The 27,223-nt window shown below is 49.2% G+C and overlaps 1 protein-coding gene across 1 annotated transcript in view; it reads left to right on the plus strand.

Annotated features, from left to right (window-relative positions):
- The window catches only part of LOC117744007 (partitioning defective 3 homolog B-like), a 102,922-nt gene that overhangs the window by 31,115 nt on the left and 44,584 nt on the right, over positions 1-27,223 (plus strand). The window contains 14 exon segments of the mRNA XM_034552058.1: positions 555-641; positions 835-966; positions 1,212-1,281; positions 1,283-1,351; positions 1,353-1,719; positions 3,333-3,472; positions 3,735-3,863; positions 9,064-9,249; positions 11,611-11,781; positions 12,326-12,412; positions 17,161-17,293; positions 18,320-18,458; positions 19,119-19,204; positions 21,672-21,716. Of these exon segments, the coding sequence (XP_034407949.1) occupies positions 555-641; positions 835-966; positions 1,212-1,281; positions 1,283-1,351; positions 1,353-1,719; positions 3,333-3,472; positions 3,735-3,863; positions 9,064-9,249; positions 11,611-11,781; positions 12,326-12,412; positions 17,161-17,293; positions 18,320-18,458; positions 19,119-19,204; positions 21,672-21,716 (1,841 nt within the window).

Consider the following 27,223-nt stretch of genomic DNA (forward strand, 5'->3'; position numbering starts at 1 on the left):
GTTCGGGTTTATATAGTTTATTAGAGACGCTTCATTCTGTTTCATCTCCATCTGCTCCTCGCTCCGTCTTTCTCTTTTATCTGCTGCCGTCTTCCTTTGTCCGCCGGCCTGATGGGGTGGTTGAGAGCGCAGGTAGATAAAGGCTGAAGTGGCCACCTGCGTCCCGCTGACCCACCCTTGTTTTTCTGATGTTTGGCAGGACTACCTGAAAGCTCATTTGTGCCCCTCTATCTGTGGAGCCCGCAGGAAAACACTCATTTATTTTGAAGAGCTTGCTCGAGGGAGTGTGTGTGTGTGTGTGTGTGTGTGTGTGTGTGTGTGTGTGTGTGTGTGTGTGTGTGTGTGTGTGTGTGTGTGTGTGTGTGTGTGTGTGTGTGTGTGTGTGTGTGTGTGTGTGTGTGTGTGTGTGTGTGTGTGTGTGGTGTGTGTGTGTGTGTGTCAGTGTTGTCATGATTCCATGCGGTACATCCTCACTTTCAATATATCTTTCAAGGTTTGTTTGTGTGTGTGTGTTTGTGTTTACCTGACTACAAATGTGTGTGTTTTGTTAACAGCACCCTGACAAAAGTGGTGGAGTTTCCAAGTGACTGGGGACCCCTGGGTATCCACGTGATCCCGTACTGCTCCTCTCTCAGTGGACGGTAAACGCACGCACGCACACACACACACACACACACAGTCTCCTCCCACCACATCCACTATTCATCAATCAGACATTCACAAGTAAAGGCAGACGGCAACGTTGACTCATAGGTCCGCACACGCGTTGGCATGTAATCACATGTGTGTTTACCTTCATGAATTCATATTCACTGTGTGTGTGTGTGTTGCAAGGACCCTGGGCCTGCACATTAAGGCATCGAGCAAAAACAGCCGCTCCGCGAGGGAGAAAATCTTCCAGCAGGACGAGTGCATCGTCCACATCAACGACACGCCGCTCCAGGGACAAGACCTTCGCCCCAGTAAGTCGAAGCGATGGAACGAGTAGCGTAGGAGGTGGGGGGGGGCATTGATGCAGCTTACTGTGCAATGTTGTACATTAATCATCAACCAGTCAAATTCTCTGGAAGAGTCCCTCGATCCTTTGGTCTGGGTTCTCCTTCTGGGCTCCACTTGACTTTTCCAGTCTCTTTTGCCCGTTTTACAGTGTGGCAGTGAAATTAAGATAGAAGCCAATATTCCTAATTTTTTTCCTTTTTTCCTTTCCGAAGGTCACAGGAAGTGTTCCGCCAGGCCATGACCTCCTCCTCCCCCTCCTCCTCCGTTCGCCTCGAGGTCCTCCCCCCCGGCCAACAAGCCGCGCTACGAGAAGAGCCTGATAGGTCAGCTTTTTGGCGGCGACAGCAAAGAACCCCCCCGCGAAAGCAAATAGTCCGATGGTGACCCGGGCCAGAACCGAGCCGGAACCCAAACAGGATGCCGGCACCAGACTGGAAGTGAGGCGACCTGACGCGCGCGCCAAGACGCCGGAGACGGTCGAGCCGTACACAGCGCCGGCGGAGCAACGGCCTGGGTCTGGCTCCTTGGAGAGATTCTCACCCACACCTCCGGCCAGCAGAGGGGCGAGCGCCTCCCCGACACCCCGGACCCAAAACCAGAGCCCCCTGGTTGGTCAGAGCAAGAGCCAGAGCCCCCTGCCCGGTCAGAGCCCTGTTCCTGGGCTGAACAACCTTCCTGGCAGAAAGGGCAGCAAGAAGATGAAAATTGACCTGAAGAAAGGTAAATATGCAGTTTAGTATTTATTATCCTGTATCCTACTATTAATCTCATCATTTGTATATACAGTCTCTCACTAACTTCTTTATTTAAGACGTATTCCACTGTGTTTCAAATAGTTTCAAGATAATTCAAAGATGAAGTTTAAACACAACAATAACGTTTGTGTCGGAGAAAGTAAAGAAATAGTCCAATCATAACCTCTCGACCAATGAAGACAATTTAGCTCCATATTCAAAGTAAAACCAAAGTATCTTCAGGGGATAACCTCACATTCCGTCTGAATGTTTTACTTGTTGGTTCGTAGCCCAGACGGCATCAGTCTGGCGTCCCTGCTGCCTCCTCCGTCATCCCCGTGAACCACATCGGTGCTGCAGCGATGTGTTGATAGCACTGGAATGGGTTTGCAGGGCCGTGAATGGGCTCTGTTCTAGCAACCTGTCGTGTTGTGGGCCACTGAAAGGAGAGCTGTAATTGGGCCGCGTGCACACACTTGCTACAGGCGCGAAGCGATCCAGATAAAAGGATAGAAGAAATTGGGCTCCACACTCTCCGACTCAAAGCCCTATTCACCGCTGTTTTATTGTTCGCTCCTTTCTCTCTCTCTCTCTCTCTCTCTCCCCCCCACACACCTTTTCATCCCCCCCATTTTCTTCACCTTTCCCCTCCATCCTTCTTTTGTTAGAATTGCCCCCCCACCTCCCATCTCCCCCCCCCCCCCCCCTGTCTCACTCCATCCCTTTCACCTGATGCAAGATCAGAGCAGAGGATATTATGGGGTTTCTAACACCCTCTCCCTTGGCAACAGGCTCTTTCTCTCTGTGATTGACAGGCGGTGAGGTTTAGGTGCGCTAATGTAGGGCAGGCAGAGGCTTAGCTTGGAGACCAGATAGCATCGCTCACCGCCTTTAGTGTGCCACGCCGGCTTTGCTCTCCCTGCTCGCGCACACAAACACACACACACACCCACACACACACACACACACACGGAGCGTGGCACATTTCACTCATGGCTTGGGGCTTGTGAAGCCGTGAAAAAGGGAGAGGGGGTGGAGGGGCTGCGGGTTGATGGCTGGTGTGTGTGTCTGTGTGTGTGTGTGGCGCCTCAGCAATACACACACTTGTAAATGTATACACGCAGATAAATGCAGGCTCACACCCACGAGGAAAATCTTTGTGGGAATCACGTCGCATCCTCAGGGAGGGAAGCTGGAGAAGGGAATAATATCTCCCAGCTTCTTCTCTCTCTCTCTCTCTGTCCTCCCTCCTCCCTCGCCGTCTCCCTCTACCTCCCTTCATCAGCCACCGTTCGGCCTGCTCACACGTGAAATTAAAGGCAGAGTCTGTCTAATCCGGCAAGGAGAGAAGCTTTCTCCCGGCGGCTCAGGCAACAAACCCCCCCCCCCCCTCCCCCCTAGAGGAAAACAGCCACTTAAACGATAGTTAATGTGGAGGAAGATGCTCAAAGCGCAGACCGGGTTCAGCCGGACAGCAGAGCAGAGGAGAAGAGAGAGAGAGAAAAGTGATGGAAGGAAAATGTCATTTATATAGTTCAAGTCTGACCCGCAGGAGCGATTGATGCACACCGTGACGCAGGCTGCTTTGTTCCCCCACAGGCGGCGAGGGTCTGGGCTTCACCGTGGTAACCCGAGACTCCACGGTCCACGGGCCGGGGCCCATCCTGGTGAAGAACATCCTGCCGCGCGGCGCAGCGATCAAAGATGGCCGCCTGCAGCCCGGAGACCGCATCCTGGAGGTGAGGTCGCCCCCTCGGCCTGTTGATCTCCCACAGAGGAGAAAGAAAAACCAGTCGCAGCGATCGCCTCCGTCAGCAGCAGCAACAACAACAACAACAACATCGCCGTTTAGCAGTGGGAAATTGAGCCGCGTTGCTCACCTGCTGGTTAAACTGAGTAACTGCGGATGGATAATACCAGTGTATAATACACTTCACTCTAATATACTCAAGAGTGTGTGTGTGTGTGTGTGTGTGTGTGTGTGTGTGTGTGTGTGTGCAGGTGAACGGTGTGGACATGACGGGCCGCAGCCAGGAGGAGCTGGTGGCCATGCTGCGCAGCACCCGGCAGGGAGAGAACGTGTGTGTGGTGGTGGCGCGGCAGGAGGACGTCTTCCTGCCGCGGGAACTGGTAAGAGAGTAACACAGCGTCCTCACACAGTGTGTCTCTCTTCTTCCTTTGGTCATTTCTGCTGATCGTTTGTCTTTCGCGGTGGCTCTTTTTCCGTCCCCTCCTTTTCATCCATTGTGTCATATATATTATATATTATTGTTGTTCCCTTTTCCTCTCCCAAAGGAGCTAAGCTCTTTCCTTTTTGTCATGTTTTGCCCATAAACACCGCACTCGGACACACAGAAACATACGCACAGCACACTCCGGCCTTCCTGTCCCACTCCGGTTTTGTCGATGCAGCAATGCCACAGGAAGTCGCCACCCCCTCTGCAGGAAACGCGGGCATTGTCGACATGCCGCGGGTGTTGAGCGACCGTTTACCTGCGGCGGCTGACGGGGGTCAGAGGTCGCATTGACCGCGCGTCCCTGGGGACATTTCCATGGATAAACATACACTTTTAAACCTACGCACACGCTTCCCTTGAAAGTCACCCGTCTCACACACTCACTATTCTCTCCCCTCTGTCCTCACCGGACTGATTATTCCCTCTCCGCGGCTTCAAAGAGCTCCGAGAAAGACACGCGGGGCTTTGTAGTGACTGATGCATATTCACACCGAGAGAGGCTGCGCACACACTCCCAAACACCTTGATAAAAAAATAAAAAAAACTCTCTCACACAACACACACACGCACACACACAACACACAGGCGAACACATCACACAATCTTTAAACAGCCAAGTTACTGCCTCCGAAAATAGTTTGCCCTCATTAATGGCCCAGCAGTCTTGGCATAACAAGTGCACTTTGATGAGCCCTCTGCAGTCTTCATCGAACACTTGCTTGTATTTGGGCTTTAGAGACTTAAAGAGGGGGGGATGGGGGGGGGGGGGGGGAACGTCAGAATGAGAGAGAGCCTTCACTCCTGTCTCTGTCGAGGCTGTTCGCGTCGTCAAGGCCCCGTGAGATCTGGCCCTTATCTCCAGCACAGTCCTCCACCTCAAAGACGGTTTGATGTCCCCTGAGCACACACACCAGACGGACACACACAACACAACACCACACACAGGCACTCCATGCGCTTATGTGCAGACCCTAAACGCATCACATAAATACACAGCTTGCAGAAACGATACCAGTGAGCAATAAAAGTAGCCAAATGAGCTCATGCAAACAATAAGCCCGACACAACACGTCGCCACCTTCCCAGAATCTACACCTTACTGGGAGAAAACGACTTGATTTTTGTTTCCTCTCTCGCGGGTTTTAATTGCTCGCCTCCTTCCCCTGCTGCTGGATTGTCGTTGGAATGCACCGTATGTGGAGGACTAGCAAGGGAGCAGGCCTCGCGAAAAAAAAAGCTTGGTGGACGCGGCCATCTGCTTCGCCCGCGGTACCCAAAAAAAGGGAAAAGCTTGTGCGTAGGCGTCCGTCTGCGTTTACGTGCGCGCGCCTGACTTTAGCGTGGGTGCTCGCGAATATTTACCTACGTTGCAGAGCCGCGTCTTGTAAAAGTAATCGGATGCAAATCAGCAGTTCATTATCGCAGTTGTACTTTCAGGAGCCGCTGAGATTAATTGGCTGAAACTTCAATATCGGCTTATTGCATCCACCACGGTTTCATTTGGGGCGTTCTGCTACATGTTTATGTTTTATTAAGCTTATTTGAATTAAAAAGCAGTGTATCTGGGAGCATTTATGACACATTGTAATGATATGATTAGTAACCAGGGCTTATTTACCGGTTGGGATTCGCTTCGCAGCGCTTCTCCCCCCCCCCTGTGGTTTAATCCGCCGTCTCACCTGTCCAGCTCCTCTGTAAATGCTCATCTAGTTTGAGGAGTGCAACACACATGTCTACGTGCAGGTGAGCAGCTCTACTTGAGCCGAGTGAACGTGATTTTCTTGGTCATGATTTTGTATCCTCCCCCCAAGAAATATCCAACGTCTCACTGACTCAACCTGAAACTGACACCAGAATAAAAAAATGTAAAAAAAAGTCCAAGGACGTCTGAATTCACAGCCGACTATTTGTAAAAATCCAGCTACATTTGCACTATAAAGAAAGAGTGTGTCCTCCTACCAGTGCTGTTTCTCTTGCAAACATGCCCTTCTTTCCTCTAATCATGGCAGTGTGTGTGTGTTTGTGTGGGGAAGAGAATCTCATTATTGACTCATTTTACAGTGGCCTATGTTTTCCTCATTAGCCTTCTCTCCCATCAGCCTGGCTTCTTGCGTGGCATCGGAGCCCATCGACGCGCGACGTGTTGACCGTTGAGGCGCCCCGCGGTTCGTTAGTGTTAAATAGAAAGAACAGATCCAAAGGTTATTATGAGATCACTCACTTCGTGGCTTGAAGGAGGGGGAGAGGGGGAGGGGGGGGACCCAAGCCTTTGTGAGCAGTCTGATGGCAACATGGACAGCGCTAACATGGTCACCATCGTCTAAAGGGATGTTTCTGTTCCCCGTCTCACTGCACCGCCCTGCTGCTGACCTCCAGGATTTACACTCTCCGCTCCGGCGTTCATGGAGCCCCCTTTTTTTTTTTTTTATATCCGCCTTGTACAACCAAGAGGAACCAGCCGAACCGCTGGTTTTGATTCCTTTTTTTCGAGAGGGGGGGAATAACACGTGAACGAGGCTCCTCATTAGGATACAGGAGGAGGACGCTTTCTTTCTACCCCATCCCCCCTCGCGCTAATTAAAGAGTGATAACTTCTAATCACAGTTTCGCTCCTGTCAGCACTTTCTGCCTCTCCCAACGTCTTTCCTGATATCGAGGCCCCGTTTAGTTTTTTGCGGTGGGATGCGTTTTTGAGTGAAAGTGTGTGTGTGTGTGTGTGTGTGTGTGTGTGTGTGTGTGTGTACGCTGCAGAATAACGCCAAGGACAGGATGGCCGGGGTCGCTCTGCACATGCTGACCCTCTGTGGCCGGCGAGCCTAGGCCAGTTCACAGGAAGGAGGGGTCGCCAGGCAGCTTGTCCCCTCTGGTCTCTGTGGACAATCCCTCTCCACCTCTCTGTCAGCCTGTCTTTCCTCACCAGAGTTATCCCTCAATCAGTCATTTCACTTTCCCCTCCTCTTCATTGTGAGGTAAAGGTGTAAAGTGGCGGAGAGGCAGACATTAAGGCGATTAATTGGCAGCTCCGTCGGCGGCGCCGAGCGCGGGGAGATCTCATCTTAATTGAATGTCGCTCTCACCGCTAATCCCACCGCTTTGAAACCCCCCATTTCGAAATCCTCAGCGACAAAAGGCTCTGTGTGTAATCGTGGTGTATCACCCCCCCCCCCCTCCTCACACACACACACACACACACACACACACACACCCTCCCTCTCTCTCTCTCTCTCACAAACCACCCACCCTGGGGTAAGAAAAAGCTCCCTTTTGTCTCCTCATTTGGGTGTTGAAGAGGGTGGTCTCCCTCCTGGCTAAAAAGCCTGTTAAAAAGCCATTGCTGCGGGCTAACAGTGGAGGGAGGGGAGGGGGGGGGGGTTACGCGGAGTGGAGCCAAGGGGTCTCAGCCGCTCTGGGGACACAATCTGCCCCCAAGGAAAGGGCATTAGGGGGATACTGGAGAGTGTGAGAGTGCATTTGGACCACCACTGAGATCCACTTGGTCATGTAAATAGATCATCATTTTAATAACCCGTAATCGGATACAATAAATAAACACTTTTCCATTCTCGTGACGTTTTCCCTTTTTTTCTTCCTTTTTCCGAGATGTGAGGGCACGCACGGCACGGTTAAATGAGGGAGCAAAGGAAATGACAAATAGTGCTAAAAAGCTGTGCTTGGATGCGGGGCCCCCCCCTTCGCCTGGTGCGCCGCTGCAGCTCGATCACTGAGGTATTTAAAACCTCCCAGGTTGCCACCCGAGTCCTCTCAAGTGTCCCTCACGCGGCGAAGCAGCGGATTGTCTTTGTAATTCCTCCCGGTTTTGAGTAACGGCGCTCCTGAAGGCGCCTTGTTGGTAAAAATAAGCCCCGGCTGGGAGCCTTTCATCGCATGGAAATAGAAGATGGATTCCTGGACGCTTGAAGGACCCGTTTCACATCGAGGAAGTGACTCGGAGGTGATTAGCAGTGGAGCCGACGCGCTCACGTAAACCACTGAGAATGGACTCCTGAAGGAGGAGACATCTTGTCGCACATTCAAGGGGGCCCCACACAAATTGTGTATGTTTATTGAATTTAATTCAATGACATGCACTTTTCTAAACTGAAGCTTTATTGGCCTGTCAATGTCATCGTTTGGAGACCCCCGCTGCAAAATCTGAAATCATTTGGAATTTTTTTCCCCGGGAATACAGCTGCTTGTAAAATGCTCGACCGCCACATCCTGGTGCGCCGCCGCGGCGACGGAGGACACGTGAACGTGAACGTCTTGTTTCCATAGCAGGCGAGCAGGCGCCTGATGTAAGGCTCCTGCAATCCCGGCGAGGCCACTCAGATCTTTACAGCGTGACAACGGGAGGCAGGGCTGGCGTTAACGTATCTGCATATTCCTCCAAAATCCACTTTGAGAGAGAGAGAGACAGTAAGATTGAGAGATTAGGATGAAATGTAAAGAGGGGGGGGGGAGTATGAATGAGAGAAGCGGGTATACCTCCTCAGGGATGGGTTATTACTTTTAAATGCTCCTCTGCGCCTCCATCCCCCCCCGCCCCCCCTTGCTCCTTGCCTCCCCCTTCCTCCCCCACTGTGCTCCAGGAGGAGGTATGAAAAGGTTATTATGTTTCCTTTAGAAATGGCTCGCTCTTCGTCTGCGCCTTTCATCTCCAAATGGAATAACCTCTCTCTACAGTAGCTTTCTTCTTTTTCTCACTACACCTTCATCTCTCTTTCCAGTGCGCAACACCTGCTCCTCTCTTTCTCTCCTTCTTCCCTGCAGCCGTCTTCCATCCGACTCTTTAATCCATCTCTCTTCCCTTTCCTTCTCCCTCCTTCTTTCTTTCTGTGTGTTTTCCCCCCCCCCCTGCATTGAGTATAATCAGTGTGGTGTAGGAGCATGGATTACCAGCATTAGATATGGTGCTCTTACCTCAATCGTCAGATCATACGTAGCCCCTTATTATGTAAAGTAGCTGTTAGGTGTGTGTGCGTGTGTGAGCTGGCGCTTCCCGTCTGGTGTCGTAGCTTTTTTAATTTTTTACACAACACTTCAGGAAATATCTCCACTCGGGGTAAAAGTCTTACATACTTGTTGTCTTTCAGAAAGGGGAAGAGGACGGCAGTCTGGTGTTGGAGGACGGCAGAGAGCAGCTGATGTACGAGATCCCCCTCAACGAATCGGGTTCGGCCGGCCTGGGGGTCAGCCTGAAGGGCAACAAGTCCAGGGAGACCGGGGAGGACCTGGGCATCTTCATCAAGTCCATCATCCACGGAGGGGCCGCTCACAAGGTAGAGCATCCTCGAGCGAGGTCTTAATTTCCTTTTTAAAGTGGTCAGCAAAAATGTAAACTAGTGGTATGGTCCTTTAAGAAAAGAAATACCGCAGTCGGGACCTCTCGACACCAACGATGGAGACAAAGTAAACGCAAAATATGAACTGATATAAGATAAGGGCTTCTATAAAGTCCCAAAATGTCTCATTATGTTTTCACCATAAAATAACCATTTTGCTGCCTTTAAAGAGCTCCTTAAAAATACATCAAACATGAGAATAAAAGAGCACATTTTGAGTATTCTGAATACTAACCAGGGGTGCTTTGTGTATCGTTTTACCCAGAACCACCAAGAACACTTTAGTTGTTTGTGTGTGGGGAAACTATTTCCCCTTCTTTGTGAAGTGTCTCTCTGTTGTTTTCTCTCACCTCATCTCCCTTTGCACTTCTTGCCTCCCCATCCCATTTCCTGTCTCCCCCCCCCCCCCCCCGACCTTTGACCCCAAGCGGCCTCGTCACGTCAGCGCTGCAGCCGCCTTATCGTTATCACTCAGTACTCACTTCAAGTTGTGAGTGCATCCCGTTTCAGCACTTTGAAGATTCATCCACTTGGCCTCAATATCTGTGCGCCCCCCCCCATCCCCCCCTCCAGCCTTCACATATCACAACTCCTCGTCGCTGCTCCCAGATCTGCAGCGCACGTCGACGAGGCAGACGAGTGCGGCGTTGTAGATAAACGGCTGGTCTGGGATCAGAGCGGCCGGAGCGGCGGCTCCCCCGAAGTGCCTTCAGAAGTAGTTTTTTTTTTTCCGACAGCTGCCGACGGGGGATAACAGAACGGCCCAGTAAGATCTCCTGGCCGCCTGCGAAACAGGTTTCTGGGACAAGATACCACAGAAGAGGAAGAAAGACACGCCGGAAGAGAGACGGACAGCGGTGGGGGAGAGAGAGAGGGGGGAAGCCATTGAAAAAGGGAGACGTCGGGTGAACGAGCGAGAGAAAAAGGGGATGGGGATCGAAAAGGGAGGCAATGAGCGGTATCGAACAATAGAGAGACGGAATAAGGCGGCGGGGGGGGGGGGGAATTGAAAAGTGGAGACGCTCAGCGGGATCACAATACACGAGGGCGCCTGTGCGTCCCCTCCCTCGGTGTCGACGCATGCTAATGACAAGCAGCCGAGGGGCCTGGTGACTCGCAGTGCGGGGCCGCTACAGAGGAGGGAACCCGGGCGTCCCCAGAGTCGCACACGAACGCACACAGCAGGAAACAACAGGGAGGAGACGAGGAAGAGATCTAACCTATTTCCATTAAATAGTTCTGGCTGCCGTCGGGGGCCCGGGGCCTCAATTACAACCCCCGCGCTAAGAAGAAAAAAAAATATCTTCTCTGACTTCATTCCTGATCCTGTCATACGAGCATATCAAAGAGTTTGCGAAAGAAAACAAATTAAAATTACATGTAGAGCGCTTCCGCTGCTAACTTTAGTCGAGTGAAGATATTAATAGGGAATATCACAGACTCCCCCCCCGCTGGTTTTGGCACCAACATCAATTCTTGATGACACCCCCTTGGATTTGACGTGTGTGTGTGTGTGTGTGTGGGGGGGGGGGGCATCCCAGTCTGCATCGAGGTCAGCCCAGACGGTGCCTTGTTAATGAGTTGGGGGTCAAAGGGCAGTGCTGACCATGATGGACCAATCATGACTCCACGCACACACTTAAAGAGAGTCTTTAGTGTGTCTCCAAGTGTCCTCATCTTTATTGTTCTTTTTTTTTTTTTAAGATATTGCCCTCTGCATCGCTTTCCTCATTTGATCTCCCCCCCCCCCCCCCCCCTCCCTCCCTCGCTGCCTCCCCCTCTCCCTCCAGGGCACTATTCTGTGTTGCCTCTCTATGAGAGGCTGCTATTTTAAACACTTAGAAGTGATTTAGTGCCCACGGAGGCCATTCCATTAGCTGCTCTATGTATTTATTACGGCTCTCCCGCTCTCAGTAGATTGCTAACTCTACAATTTCCTTGCCGTCCCCCATCTTCCATCTTCCATCTCCTACTTCTCTCTCTCTCTCTCTCTCTCTCTCTCTCTCTCTTTCGTGTGCACACATTTCTCTTCTTTTTCTCCGAAAACTTTATTGGTGACCGGCCTTGTGTGTCTTATTTCATGTAAGATTTGCGCTTTTCTTCCCCCGTAGCATTTTAAAATGATTTATTTTTCACGAGACATCAGCATACGTCACACGCAAATACGAGAAGTTCCTCAAAATGCCTGATTTTAGCTGCATTTCCTGTGCGACTTCAAAATCGAAATGCTTTTATTTTGAAAAGGCGGAAAGGGTGTGTTTTAACGTAAATGCTGATAACCTCTCTGTGCCCCTGCAGGACGGCCGGTTGAGCGTCAACGACCAGATGATCGCGGTAAACGGCGAGTCGCTGCTGGGACGCTCCAACCACGCCGCCATGGAGACGCTGAGGCGCTCCATGTCGTACGAGGGCAACGCCAGGGGCACCATCCAGCTCGTAGTGCTGCGCACGTCCAGACAGGTGCAGCAGGTAGGACTTTAAATGTTTCTGGAGGATCGGGGTGTTACGCGCAGGTTTACGGGCGTTTTTAGGTCAACTGAGAGAATAAAAGCATAACTGGCTCACGTTATCATGATATTTGTTAGAACTTACATATTAAAGTGAAGTATAGTGTCATACTTTTGTTAAATATATATATATATTTTTTTATTAACTCCCCGTTATTTACCATGAACTATGATCTAACCTGTCATTTACTTCCTGTCGGGTCGTTCCTCTCGAGGGTTTCCTGGATGTGGGGCGACACTTTTCAGACTGCCGGATGAATTTGGTTCCATGAAACATTCACGGCTGCTTATGCATTATGAAATTATTCTCAAGCAGCGACCAGGATCAATGACACGAGGCTGATATCGCTCCGCTGTTCTGATCCTGTGAGGCTCCACTGTACGGGGGGGAGCAGCTGACCTACATGCACATGCGTGTCAGCCACATGAAAGAGACCCGCAGCACAGTTATTCCCTGACACCCCAAGCAGCTCGCTCTAAATTCCACTAAAATTTCATTTCTACAGATGGGCAGCGGCAACGCCGCAGCGAACACGGCGACGAACGGGCCCGCCGCCAATCGACCCAACAACCAAGCGGCCTCCGGCAATCAGGTACGAGCGAGTGACGCCCGCTTCCAGGCGCAGCAGCCGCCTCCGCCCTGCCGCTCGTCCTCGCTCGTCCCGGCGCTGAGGAGGCGAGCGTCGGAGCCGCTGCCTCACGGCCTCCGGCAGCGTTACGCGCAGAGGCCGGGGGAGACGCCCACTCGATACACCTACGGGTGTAATCAAAGGGAGAGGCCTCGTGGTTACACGTTTGGCCTCGCACAGAGGGACATTGAGTACAGCCGTGATGATGAAGGGGGGTACGTGCAAAAGGACGCGTGCAGACCGGCTTCGAGGTACGAGTTTGGGTTTGTCTCTCACAGTCGGTCAGTGAGCAGCTTCGACAGACCCGCAGGGGGAAACTTAAACAGGGGAGGCCACGCACACGGGAACGCCACGGGGCACGCACGCAGACTCAACGCGTACGCTGAGAACATCAGGGCGATGGCCGGGCAGATGTACGGAGACCCGCCCGCGCACAGCCGGATACCCACCCCCGACCCAAACACACACGCGTCCGCAGACCGATACCTCGACGCACACTCTCATAACTACGCACACAACCGAGCTCTCACCAGATCACACCGACACTTCCAGCTGTCTGGTGGACTCTGACAGTGTGTGTGTGTGTGTGTGTGTGTGTGTGTGTGTGTGTGTGTGTGTGTGTGTGTGTGTGTGTACAGTATATGCAGGCTGCGTTGCAAAAGGGTGACATTTTGGCTGCAAATCTCTTAACGTTATGGATAGATCCTATGAAGTTATATTTTTCAATTGAATTATTAGGTCAAATGTAATTTTGCAACCTACTCCTGACTGTTTAAATACAGTTTTTTTTGTATTCGTGATCAACGGCGTGGACGCATATTAATCTGGTTGAAAGCTTTTCCCCTTTGCTGACACCACTAACTGTCACAGCCTGAACTTTCAGCTTATCTTTTTTTTAAAATAATATTACCAGTAAACTCAACGCAATAAAATCCTTCGCTGTGCACAGCCTCCTCTCTGTCACATCGGTGTTAATTCACTAGAATTAACCGTAAACCTCGTAAAGGCCTGATCAGCTCCTTCCTGTCTTGTCCTGTTTTGTCTTCGTCTATAGTTTAACTTCTCCTTTTTTTAATTTCCATATTCTTTTGCAGGGAATGTACTCCTGCTCTTCTGTCTCACCTGCCTGTTTCTGCTCCGTTGAATAAAGCTAATCTGAAGCCTCCCGCATGCCTGTCTGTTTGTTTCTCTGTTGCACTTCTCCCTCTTTATTAAATGGAACTTTTGGGTCCCGGCTCTCTCTGTTTTGGCCTCAATCTCTTTTCTTTCCCACCTTCTTTTTCTTTTACAGCTTTTACTCAGTGCACACAGAAACCAGCTCACTTCCATGAAAACTGAACATTCCCACTAGAAAAAAAAACTAAACGCAACATTCTTTCAACTCGGAACACGGCAAAAAATGTTAATAGACAGTCCCACATTCACACATTCACAGCCACATATATATATATATATATATATATATATTTGTGTGTCGTGAATATGTTTCAGGAATACCTAATGAAAAGTGACAAGAGCGAACTCCGTGTACACGAATGCTTCCACGTAGCAGCGTTCACACTCTCTTTCAGGTGTGATGAATCTGTTTCTGCTTATTTAAGTGCGGTTTAAAAAACGAGAACCAATCACAAAGTCACACGAGAAGTTGTGTTCGAGTAGCGCTTGCGAAAGCGGGACACAACTGGACGGACCGATGAGGACATCGAGCGTGACGAGGCGGTGGGGAAAAATAGCTGTTATCTCAGTTAAAGTCCGTCTATTGAGCGCCACGGCGAGCCGTGACTGATTGTTTCAGACGCTGATGAAGACGCTGAGCAGCAGTTAAAGCAGATGCTCGGAGGTTTGACCGGCATTGACCCGTTTTCCATCTCGTCTGCACAGCAGTGTGTGTGTGTGTGTGTGTGTGTGTGTGTGTGTGTGTGTGTGTGTGTGTGTGTGTGTGTGTGTGTGTGTGTGTGTGTGTGTGTGTGTGTGTGTGTGTGTGTGTGTGTGTGTGTGTGTGTGTGTGTGTGTGTGTGTGTGTGTGTGTGTGTGTGTGTGTGTGTGTGTGTGTGTGTGTGTGTGTGTGTGTGTGTGTGTGTGTGTGTGTGTGTGTGTGTGTGTCCAAGCCTGCAGATAAATGCAAGTTCAGAGTTCACTGTGTATCCGCGTGGCTCCCTAAGCAAGCAGAGCTCCCCGAGGCCCTCAGCGGCGTCACCGTCTGGGGTCATGTGATCTTAAATCCAAATATATAATCGCCTCATTTACCTTTTTTTTTTGAAAACATTTTGGGTTTTATGAAAAAAAACATTTTGGTTTTAAAATCCATCGACGCGTCGCAGGAAATGTCTTGATTCTTTGACATTTGTGTTGACGTTGGCGGTCAGAGATCCAGTGAGCACGCTCCCGTGAATATAGTTGGCGTATGGAAATGGAAAAAAATTGCATAATTGGCCGCTCTCGTGCACGCTCTCGTGCACGCTCTGCCGCGTGATTTAGCGTTCCGTTTCACGACTGCTTGCTTTGTGTTTGTGTGTTTCTATCAGCAGAGAGCTTCACATCTGTCCATCATGAGCTCCCACTGAAGCCCATGAGGATGATTCTTTTTTCTTCTTCTTCTTTTTAATGATGGATTTTCTTTTCTTTTCATGGACAAGAAGCTTCTTATTTTGTTTATTCTTTTACTCGTTGCCGGAACATGAGACGATAACGGCTGCTTTTAGTTTTTCTCGCCGGATGATTTGCCACTGACTAATAAAACAAGTTGAAGCGCTGAACCCCGACTCTTATCAGTCGTGTTTACGTTCATTTATGGACATACTTTCGTTCAGGTGAGAGCAGTTCAAAGTGCCCGGTGGCTGTCGAGCTATACTTTAAATATTATTAGATATAGATATTAAAATCAAAGGCAAAGATGCTGTCCATCCCGAGCCCAGTGATATGTGGGTGGGTGGGTGACACAGTTGGGTGAGGCGGGCTAAGCCTCTCAGAAGCCTATTGTATGGAACCCCCCCCCCCTGCTTACCTATTGTTGTGGGATTAAGATATCTGACTGCCTGTCTGCCGGCTGCTTCAAAAGCCCCAGGCGAGTCCTCAGTTTGTGGAGACGGTCGGACAGACGGATGATTATATATATAAATATATATACATTGGATACATGGACGGCTGTGATGTGCTATACGTGTCTCTGTGGCTCGTGCAGGAGAGCTGTCAGACCTTTTGTGATTGACAGCTCCGGTGCGGTGACACGTTACCTTGTGCGGTGGGTGCTAATGATGCTCCAGGGACTGCATGACACCGAGCCTACATCCCACCCAATGCTTTGGTATGACACGGGAGCACCTTTCATTATTCTAAGGATTATTTCTTGTCAACCTTTAATACATATATACCGTGTGTGTGTGTGTGTGTGTGTGTGTGTGTGTGACAGCTGTACTGTAGCTCCCAGAAAGGGCTTCTTTCATCCTCCACCAGCACCGATTCCCAGCAGCACCAGAAGTCCCCATCTCCATCTGGGGGGGCGGGTCCTTTTGTAGTGCTGGGCTGTTGGATAACATGCCTGTCAGTGCGCTCAGGATTGTCTTAATTACTGCGCTTCCAGTTGTGCACATTTTTTTTTATTGCAGAGCATTAAGTCTGTTTTTTTCTTTCTCAAAAGCACTGCCAAAGGCGATCTATATAAATATACATGTGTATTTATGGTTCCTTGTAATCTTGTTACTCTAATTCACATCCACAGTCGGCTTCCTCCATGTCGAATATCAAAAGTACAGATTGCCACTGCAATCCTGCTGCTTCGGTCAGACACTTCCTGTTCACTTCCCGTTCACTTCCTGTCCCCAATCCCAACCGAATAGTGCTGCGTGTGCAACGTCTGACCGGTGATCTATTTTGCTTTCCGCTGAACACCTCGCTGCCGTTACGCAACGGGGCCTTCTCTGTCCAAACGGATGGCGCGTCTCTCCCTCCAATGACGATCCTCTTGACGACTTTGTGATATTTGGTTCCCCTCCCACGCTCCACGCGTCTATTGAAAACCCCTCAGAGGGTTGTTCTAAATCTGCTCCTGTTTCCTCAAAGCTTTGCTCCCACATCGCCATCTGAGCCGGATGTTAATTGATTTGTTACGACTACGACAACATTAATGTAAAAATCCTCCTTTTTTTTTTTTTTCCTCTCATGTTGGACTAAACTGCAGTCGCTCAAGATTATTATTTTATTGTTTTCTCTGCTTTCATCGGAAGTTAATCTACCTGTAATATTGAAGCAGAGTAGATCCCGGATACATAATTGAAAAATGTAGATATTTGGTTTTAGAATGAAGTCGTGTTTCTACTATTAAATCTGCGGGTTGATTGGTAGAAATGGAACTCATACATTTGATAGTAGGATTGGATAACCACAGATTTTTAAATGTGTTTTATTCTACCTTTTTAACAGCTTCCGCTCGCTGATATTTTGTTCTTGTGTGCCAAAAAAAACCTATATTTACTCAGTGAACAACATTGGCGAATTTGCCACAAACAAAAGTAGTACAATGGCGTTGGTACAATCCTACTGGGTAATACAAGAAATGACTTTCATCTTCTGATGTGTGAGGCAACATCATCCATTTTTCATGAATGACAACTTTAGCTTTGATTTTTTGCATATGAACCCCCCCTTTTTTTTTTCTTTTTTTTTTTTTTAATAAGCATTTTTTCATCGTCTCTCTTCATCTTCTCTGTCGACAGGAGCCGTGGGGGCACACTGCGCACCAGGGGCCCTCGGGACCCTCCAGACCCACGAACGCGGAGCCCACCAAGAACGCCGCGAGTCCCGCCCCGATGGCGACCGGCAACTACGCGTACGGCAACCCTGGGAACGGTGAGCACGCGGCCGGGGGAACAATATTTGCCCATTCATACTGTCGGAGAGTCAACATTAGGCTTTGTGTGCTCCCGTTATCGACCCCTGAGTGTATACACACAGTGTGTGTGTGTGTGTGTGTGTGTGTGTGTGTGTGCTTATATACGTGTGTTTGCTATAGCTGCACAGTGTGACACCCAGCAAATACATTATTGCCTGCAGCAGCCACCATAAGCATCTTATAGCTATGCATTACAGGATTGCCACATCTCTTTATATCTCTTTCCTCTCTCTATCTCCCTGCATATTTATAGCAGTAGAAATGGGAGTCATTAACGGCTTTTCTTTTTTTCTTTTTTGTTGTTGTGTCGAACGCGACGCTTCGCTTTTCATGTGCAAAAGGATCTGACCTTGGAATCATTACGCTGATGAAACGGCTTCTAAGTGGGCCAGATTTGCATAGCGGGTATTGTGCAGCATGAGTGCAGTCGTGTAAAAAATACTGAAAAGAAAAAAAAAGTGTTTAAAATTCTTTCCTTTATCTCACCCCCCCCCCCCCCCCCCCCCGGGGACGCACGGGGAGCCGGAGACTGTCAGCTCTCCGTCAGACGGCACAGTTCCAGTCATTTAGTACACGAACGCCTCACAGCGCTGCGAAGGAGTTGAGAGCGCGGCGTTGGAAACGGTCGCTCTTTGTGTTTTGAGTTGAAAAACGCTGACGCGTCCTGAACGTCTGACCTTACTGGGGCGCCGTGTCGATGGCATCGATCCTCAGAGGAAGGACACGCTGATCATTGTGTCTGATGTCTGTGTTTGCATATCCCTTCGTGCATAAGATTTAGAAAGCGTACACACGCCTTTTAGAATGCATTTAGCTTCTATTAACCTCAGGAGCCACGTTTATAAGCAACAAAAATCGAATTAAAATGTGTAAAAAATGTGTAAAAAATTTATAAAAAAAGATTGGATTTTTAGTCCACCCTAATAATCAGGATCTGTGATTCTCTATTTATTTTGTATTTACTTGTTTGATTGTCTCCTCAGCTCTGTATCCCGCTGCGACCGCCAACGGCAGCCACGGTTACTACGGCAACGGCGATGATGAAGGCTTCCCCCCCCCGCCCTCCCTCGCCACCGTGGAGGAAATGAAGAGAGACTTTCCACAGACCCTCCCACGCCACAGGTGCACACACGCACACACACACACACACACACGCACACACAGTACACTGCACCATCACCATTACACTTCACACAGGGCCAGAGTTATTATATTCTAATGGCACTCTTAATATAGGGCGCTGTGTTATGAGATAAATAAGAGCCATTACGCCGAATATTACAAGGCTCATATGCATTATTTAGACTATACGGTCTAATTGCAATAGCCTATTTGCATTATGAATACGTAATTATGGTGGCAGCATAATCGAGTGAGTTCGAAGGCTTAGAAAGAGCTATGATACTTCTGCTGCACACACGCATACACACGCACACACACACACACACAGACACGCACTCACACAGTAAGATTCTGCCAACAGTCTTCTAATCGAGTATGTTTGTATGTGTGTGTGTGTGTGTGTGTGTGTGTGTGTGTGTGTGTGTGTGCACGCGCAATCTCTTGTGTGGTCTGAGTCTGGCATCAATATACTTGTTTCCCTGTAAGCTTAACATGATATTGTTTTACTCATGCCATCTGGAGTGGAGGATATTGAATGATTTGTCGTCTGCTCGTGGATTTTAATATTTAATTTCTTGTTCAAGTGACGCGACCGTCAAGTCCCTAAAAGTTGTTTTGATTTGATTTGATTGATCATTTCTTTTGCTGCTGTTTTTGCAGCGAGTTCCAGAAGCAGCACCGCGCGGCGGCTTTCCATGCAGACGACAACGTACCTCGCAACAGAGCGTCCAAGAGCATGGACCTGGGTGCGTGACACACGCACGCACACACACACACACACACACACACACACACACACACACACACACACACACCGCTTCATTGGAGTCTCCGCCATCACAAACCAGCCCAAACATATGAGTCTAATCATGCAGCGAGAAGACACACAGCGATCACGCGGCCCCTTATCGCTCCGTCTCTCTGTTGTGATATGTAGCCCTCTCCCATTATCCCCGCCCCGAGGGGATCCGACCTCCTGAACTCATAAACCCAGGGGCTTTCCAACGGACTGGATGAACAAGCCGTCCGGTGTGTGCGTCGCCTATTTGTGTGTGAAGATAGGTTTCCAATCTCACGGCTGTGTGTGTGTGTGTGTGTGTGGGGACGGGGTAAAACGAAAGGGGCTTATCTCCTCGTATTAACCCGGGCCGACCTCTGTCACCTCCTCTGCTGTTTTTCTGTCTGTCTCACCGATCTTCTCATCTTTCTTTTACTTTTTGATGCTTTTCTTCAATTTTCCTGTCACCCCTGACTATTGGGATGAAGTCTATTTCCTCTCTTCTCCGTCCCCTGCCTCTCTCTTTTTTTTCTCTTCTCTCCCAGCATTCCCTCCATAGTTATTTATCTCTTCATTCTCCCTTCAGCGCTTTTCTTTCTCAACGGGAAAGCCGCCGGGTTCATTGCTCTCGCTCTCCTCCATCTATCTCTCTTCCCCCTTCCTGCTCTGATTTCCAATCGCGGTTCATTAGGTTCAGTGGATTGGCTTTCTTCCTGCAGCACACGCCTCCGCCACCCAAGCTGATTGGCTTTCATTACGGACAAGGGTGGTCCGCGAGCGTGGCGGCGCACACACACCCGTCTCTGCTCCATCCCACTGAGGACCCACTCCAATGCCCACCGCTATCTGGCCTTCCTCCATTTCAATCTAGTTTTGTATTCCTTTTTTTTCTCTTTGTGTTATCTCTCTGGTTCTATTCATCCCTTCCCTCTCCAAAGTGCTCAGAGCTGAAACAAGGTAGTTAGCAGAGCGCCTGTGTGTGTGTGTGTGTGTGTGTGTGTGTGTGTGTGTGAAGCTCCGAACACACATTTCAGACCCACACGTCTTTTTATTTATTATTTTTTGGAGTTCACGGTCACGTGTTTCCAAGCTGCTTTCACCGCGCCGCGCAGCAGGTTAGCTTTTATTAAACGCCACTTGACAGAAGGAGGTGATCTTCTTTTATTGACCCCTGGATGCCTTGGAAAATAGTGTGTTGACTCGGAGCTCCACACACAGAAAGCCCTCGCACGCCTGCGAGCTGAATAGCGGAATCAACGACACTATAGCTGTACCTGAGAAGTGTTTTTTTTTCTTTTTTCTTCTTCTCATTTGCAGTCCGTAACGCCATTATGTGACAAATAAAACACTCAAAGATGACTTATTCGTGCTGCAAGTCTGAGCAATAATGGAAACTAAATGGTCTGCGTGGATTCGCTTTAAGATGCTCAAAGTGCAGTGAAAACGCATGATTTCGTGTATCCTACGTGTGTCAAGAGGCCCAATAATCCAACACACTCCTGCTTTCAGAGGTCAAGAGGTCAAATCCGGACCTTCTTAATCTCCCGACACTCAGTCCTACACTTTCTTTTACTGCCTCTTTTTCTTTCTTCGTCTTTCACTTTCTCACTTCACTTCCATATTTATATATGAGTTTCTCAACAATATGCAGCGGTGCCGTGCCACTGCGTATATATATATATTTTTTTATGAATACACTTCCATTATGTAGTTCAGTAATAGAGTACACATATAAAGCGCTGCGAGACATTTGTAGCCCTCCGCTGTGGAACGAGGTGACAGATTTGGCTGCCGGCCATGCAGACTTCTATCTTTCCTCCACAGGAGGAGGAAGCTTTTCATTATCCGCCTGGGTCACGTCGCCTGGAATCGCTTTTTTTTCTTCTTCTTCTCCCCCTCAAAAAACTTTTTAAAAGTGTTATTTCTTTATTCTTACGGCTCGAAGCCTTTTTGTCGCGGCTGCTCCAGAAGTTTCTTTGCGGGCTCGCTCTCCCCTGTTCTTTCCCGTCTTCTGACATCTCCCTTTCGGTGTTCTCTTCCTCTCATTTTCTCTCGCCCTCGCCCATCTGTCCGCCGGGAAATCTGACCTCCATAAAAGATGAACGAAAGATTATTTAAGAGAAACAGCGGCGTAATGAAAAACCTATTATTGTGTCCCACGGTCCTGTTTTTTTCCTCCCTTGTATTATTTCTCTCATTGTCTCACCTCTATCCATTCTCATTTTCTCTCACAGGCGTAATATCACTCTTTCTTCTGGCGTTTCGTCCATCCCCGCTTCCTTTTCATTTCCTCTCTCAGTCCGACTCGTTCCCAGCATGCGCCAGCACCATTCGGCGCCATTATAACCAATTACAGAGCAGCACGGAGCTGCCCCCGTGCTCCGGCATGTGCGGCACCTGATAATATGAGTCTTTTTTTGTTTTCTGTGTCCTAGTGGCTGACGAGAGCAACATGGGATCACTGGTCGGGCCGAGGAATGGTGAGTGTTCCATACAAGCTGAGCACGTGCATGCCGCCATTTCTGTTTTCCTCCCACAATGCAACGGCTAATTGCATCCCCCTCTATACACAAAGAATTTCTTCATAGTTCACTCTCCTTTGCCCCCCCCCCCCGTCCCCCTCCGCTCCCCCGGCTGACAGAGTTGAGTTGTGAAGCACTTAGTGTCGGAGCGCTCGCTGCTTTATGGCCGTCCAGGTCAGCGGGCACTCGGCGCTCAATCCTCGCCCGGTCTGACAGCAGCCGCACAACGTCGCCTCGGCTGTTCCTCCGCACACGTTTTATTTGAGAGAAGTCTGGTTAAAGGCAGAATGTAAAGTCGGTTTTACTGTTTTGCTTTCACCGAGAGATCAAACGGTATATAATTCACTCTCAAGGTTTGAAGCACTTTTGGCTGGAAGGAGCAACATTTGGAATTACCCCTCTCAGGATTGCTCCTCCTTATGCAAAACTCCCGTCCTGAGTCACTTCTACACACAAGTCCTGACTAAACACGCCGATAAATATGTTGAATTCACATCCTGTTTACGTGTAAACACCCAGCAAAATGCTCTCCATGCATGTGAGCGAGGTCCCAACCTAACATGTTGTCATTTCCTGCTCGTTAGACATCATAAATTCAGGCCGCAGAATTGGCTATCTAATGGTACATTTGATGAAATTAATTTATTAATGGATTCCTCTGTGAGAAAGGAGGCAATCAAGCGTCCGCAGCGCTCACAGCAAACTGTAATTAAGGCTCCAAAATAAGTTTTAAAATCCATCAGCGATGCAGCCAGAACCCCCTCTTCCTCTTCCTCTTCCTCTTCCTCTTCCTCGACGTCCCTCCCGGCGGGAACCGGGTGCCAAATATCGGCGACGAGTGGCGACTCCTTTCTGTAATGCGAGGACGTCTACGCGAGGCGAAGGAAGCACTTTAACGGATAAATGAACCCAGCCAATGCGGCGCGCGTCGACATTCAGAGAATAGACGTAGAACGTAACCGAGCGCTGCTGACGACACCGAAGGGAAACATTGGTTTGCGATGGCTTGTGCACACCGGTTCCACCGAGCAAGATAACCCCCCCCCCCCCCCCTCCCCTCCCCCCGGGTGGTCGCTCTTAGGCTTCTTTATGAATGATAAATCAAGAGGGTTGCGGACACGGAGAGCACTGATCAGTGTTGCCGTCTGCACACAAACGGGGTGCTGCATGGAGTCGTGACTCTAATCGTGGAGATCGGCAGTGTCGCTTCATCGCATCGGTGTTTTTTTTGCTTATGTAAGAAAGGAATCACGATTCTAGTCCTGATGTTGGCTACCTCTCTGCCTCTGAGTGTGTGTGTCTCACACACACACACAGACAGGTACACGTACACACCGATCTCTTAAATCCACCTGCGACAAGACAACTAAGCCTGTTGCCAGTGGAATACAAATGGCCCGAGCCCCCCAGGTGACCTCAAATCCCCCACACAGCATTCACACAAGTGGCCTCCTCCTCTATGATTTTCCTGGCACTTCTGATCAGCACCCAGAACCCTCATGACATATAAAGTGATCCATTTCTCTGCTGCTGCGGCGTTCCTTTTTTTTCTCTATTTATTTTATTTATTTTCATCTCCTCTCCCCTTGACGTTTTCGCTAATGTGTATTGACAGGGCTTTTGCGTGTTTTTCATTTTTGCTGACGCGGTGTATTTCCCCCCTTCCTAAATGGCCTCAGTGTTTCTTTATGGGCTTTGACATATTTCATTAGGCGGATGGTCTTAAGAGGCCTGCCTGGCTTCTTTAATCTGGCTAAAACCCTTTTTCTCTCTGGCTAGAGCCGCTGCAAGGAGCGCTTCACTCTCGCTCTCTTTCCTCTCGCTCTCTTTCCTCTCGCTCTCTTTCCCCTCCCTCCATCTTGCTCTCCGTCACCTACTCTCTCCCTCTCTCTCTCTCCCCAACACTCTTCTTATTCTCCGGTTTTAGGAGTCTCCATCTTCAATGGAGCTTTTAGTTGTGTGTGTGTGTGTGTTTTCTTTTTTCTTTCTTCTTCCTATTCCCACTTTCATCTTTGCCACCAATCTCGTTCTTCCCAGTCGCTCCTCTCTTGATTATGTTCTGCCTCTTCCTCTTTTGTCGCCAGGCTCATCCCCATTTTTAGCATCCTCTCAATCCCAAACCGTCGTCTCTCTTTCTTCTTCTCTCTCCCTCCGTCTCTCCTACTTTTTCTTCTCTTTATGCTCACTCTCATTCTCTCAACAGGCTGATCCTTTTCTATTCATCATTCGCTCGCTGCTATCTTCAGTCCTCTCTCTCTCTCTCTCCATCCTCTGCAGCTGTATCTGTTCCAGCCTCATGCGATTACGTGGAACATACTCCAGTCTCTTGAGTTCCCTCCACCAAGCAGAAGCAGCAGCTCTCTGTATGTTTAATGTGTGTGAGGGAGAGTAATAGACAGATATCCCTTCACTTATCCCCTCATATTTCTCCCTCGGAGTCAAAAATCTCCCCTGGCAGCAGTCTGCCTCCTTACATCACCCGGGAGCTCATCCAGAGACACACACACACACACACACAAACACACACACACACACACCAATGCCAACCATTAGTCCCCGCTGTTCCGTGAGACTTTAAAACCAGCGGGCTTCTTGCCAGCGCTGAAGCCTCTGCTTTGTTTTCTCTTTGTTTGGGTGCAACTTTCTCTCTTTTTCTATTCCCCTCCCTCGCTTCGTTCTTTGCATCCGCCGTCTTGATTCAGGGAATCGGGGCCAATTCTGCTCTTTTTCACGCGGCCCAGGTGTGACGTGTGGGGGGGGGAAAAAAAGTGACACGAGTGCCTCGACTGAGGCTGCTCGGCAACCGGCGGAGCGTCCGCCCCGAACCCGCCTGTGCAGAATTAGCTTGTGGGGCGTAGCCGTCAGTGCAGGTGCACCGTGCAGCTCTCCCTCCATGCGCGTTGATCCGCCACGCGTTTACAAATGGCACGTGTACCATTTGCCTGCCCCCCCCCCCATCCATAGTCTGCCAGCCCCCTGAGCTGCCGCAATCCAGCAGAGGTAGGCAGTAATTATGAAATGGCCTTTTAAGTCCCCTCCGGTTATTAAAGCCATTCATCTCGTCGGAGGCCGGATGCATACGGCCCCATACGTCCCCGTTCCCCTCATACATCCATACAGCTAAACCCAATTACTGCGGGAGCAGCGCCTCTGTCCAGCTTCATCATCTGCCCCTCGATATAGCTGAGTGCATTCAGACCGCGATGGAGGGATGCTGGGATGATGGGACAGGTCTTTAATCGGAGTGGAGTTTTGATTGGCCATAACATGAATTGGATTTGCTTCTACAGACGTCTCAAGTGATTTGGTTTGACGTTGAGTTTGTGGGAGGATGGGAAAACATTTATAATATGAGGACGGAAGCAATAATGACATTCTGTACTGCCGAAGCCGTGGTCGCTATTTAAAGGATACGGCTGGTCTGTTTTTCTTCTTGTCATCAAATCCCACGACGGGACCAGAGCCGATCATGAACTGATCCTGGTGCTGTTGCTCTTGCGTGTCATGTTCATTTACTACGCGCTGTAGTGCAGCGTCCTGATGCCGTAGCTACTCACTAGTGCAGTCAAACGTGTATTCATCCTCAGATGGAAATAGTCCCTGACGGATGCACTTGTTACTCTTGTTTGAGTCGTGTTTGCGTAACACTACAGTGCCCAGCTGTTCTAGGGATTTACTGCGCCTTTAAAAAAACAAGAAGATAAAGTGTTCCCTATGCTGAAGGAAGCATTGAAGGAAAGGTACCTTAGCATTTAGAGAACTCGACCAGCTCTTATCATGGCGCCACTTAGATACTTCAAGGTCATTTTACTCACTTAGCATCCTTCTTAAGCATGAAAATACTTTCCGACCGCAGACTTTGAAATATTGTGCCGTTGTGCCTTTTACTCTTTAGACATCTCACCTGTCGTCACAGGTTTGCTCCAATAAAGCTCTAAAAGAGTTTATTTATTATAAAGGTGAAGCCATAAAGAGACCTGTGTGTGTGCTCTGGCCCTGTCGTACTAAAACCCATTCATAAACATTTACTGAGATTAGATTTGTTAATGTCTATTGTTGTTGAGGATTTAGAAAGCTCCACTTTTTTACTGAAACACTGTAACACAGCAGGCGCCGTTCTATCCCTGTACCAGTGTGTTTAATGCTTCTGTTGGATTGAATTCAATAACCTTTATTGAAACGGGGTGACACTGAGAGCAGGCTTTCTTTTTACAGGTGTGTGTGTGTGTGTGTGTGTGTGTGGAACAAAGCCGGTCAGACCCCGGTTTACAGTTTTTATTGGCCTGTCCTGAGATTGGATACTAGATGGAAATGTGTGTGTGTGCTTTTGTCTTACATGTGTGTTTTTGCAAGCATATCAGTGAGGACTGGTCGTGTGTGTGTGTGTGTGTGTGTCTGTGTGTTCTCTATGTACCCAATTTAAAGAATTATGTCCAGAAGCAACAAGACCCTTTTCTCTGTTTGCTAAAGGGTCTCCTTGGCAACTCACCGTCACCCTTCTCTCTCTCTCACACACACACACACACACACACATGCACACACACACCCCTTCTCTGTACCACCCCCAGTGATTTTGATGGAGGGGGGGGGCACTTGCTTGTCACCGTGGCAACCTTTCAGCCAGTGTGCTGCAAAAGCTGCTTGCTGTGAAGCACATTGTAGTCCGGTTGATAGGTAAGTGTTAAGACCCTGCTGAGACTCTGTGGGGGGAGGGGGAGGGTGCAGCCGTGTGTGTGTGTGTGTGTGTGTGTGTGTGTGTTAAGCCAAATTGAACATAAATAAGACAATATCCTGTTTAATAGTTTGGTGTTCACCGCCCGGTTGATTGGATAGTGTAATTAGCTGTTTGTGTCTGTTCACGTGTTCATAAGTCTCTAGTGGCGTGTTATGTTTTTGCACGGCACACACAGTCTGTGGCAAAACCCATAATTTTGACATCTCCGAGTGAATGTGTTCTCGTGCTCGTTGGGTGAAATAATTAGAGGGTTGTGTGCCGATAACTTTTATTCACGGTTTGGTGGCGAAACGCACATCTCAGAACCAGAATATAAGATCATTTCGTCGCTGGTGTGTCGCTCTCCCTTTTTTTTTTTAAAAAAGGTACAAAGCGCCAACACGGTGCGGCGGTCGTCCTTGAAGGGCCTGTCAGCGCAGCAGCAGGACCCCGAGGCTGCGTTCCAGGCAAAGACTTCACTGCCGTCGGCTCGGCGCCGACGCGACAGCCTCCACTGAAGTCGTGAAGTACAGATCACATCCAGACGTGTGCGCTGGCTGCTGCCATGTGCACATTTGTCGGGCACACATCTCCGTGTGTGTGCAAGCGAAGCAGGTGTGGGCTTCTGAGCGGATGTTTGTGGATGAAGTGGTAATAGGCAGGTTCTTTGTTGGCAGCGTTTGTTTGGCTTTAAGGGTTTTCTTCCCAGCAGCCCCCTTGTCCATCAAAAGTTGAGTAAGTGTTGTTTTAG

The sequence above is a fragment of the Cyclopterus lumpus genome, chromosome 2 (assembly GCF_009769545.1).
Source record: "Cyclopterus lumpus isolate fCycLum1 chromosome 2, fCycLum1.pri, whole genome shotgun sequence".
Classification (NCBI taxonomy): domain Eukaryota; kingdom Metazoa; phylum Chordata; class Actinopteri; order Perciformes; family Cyclopteridae; genus Cyclopterus; species Cyclopterus lumpus.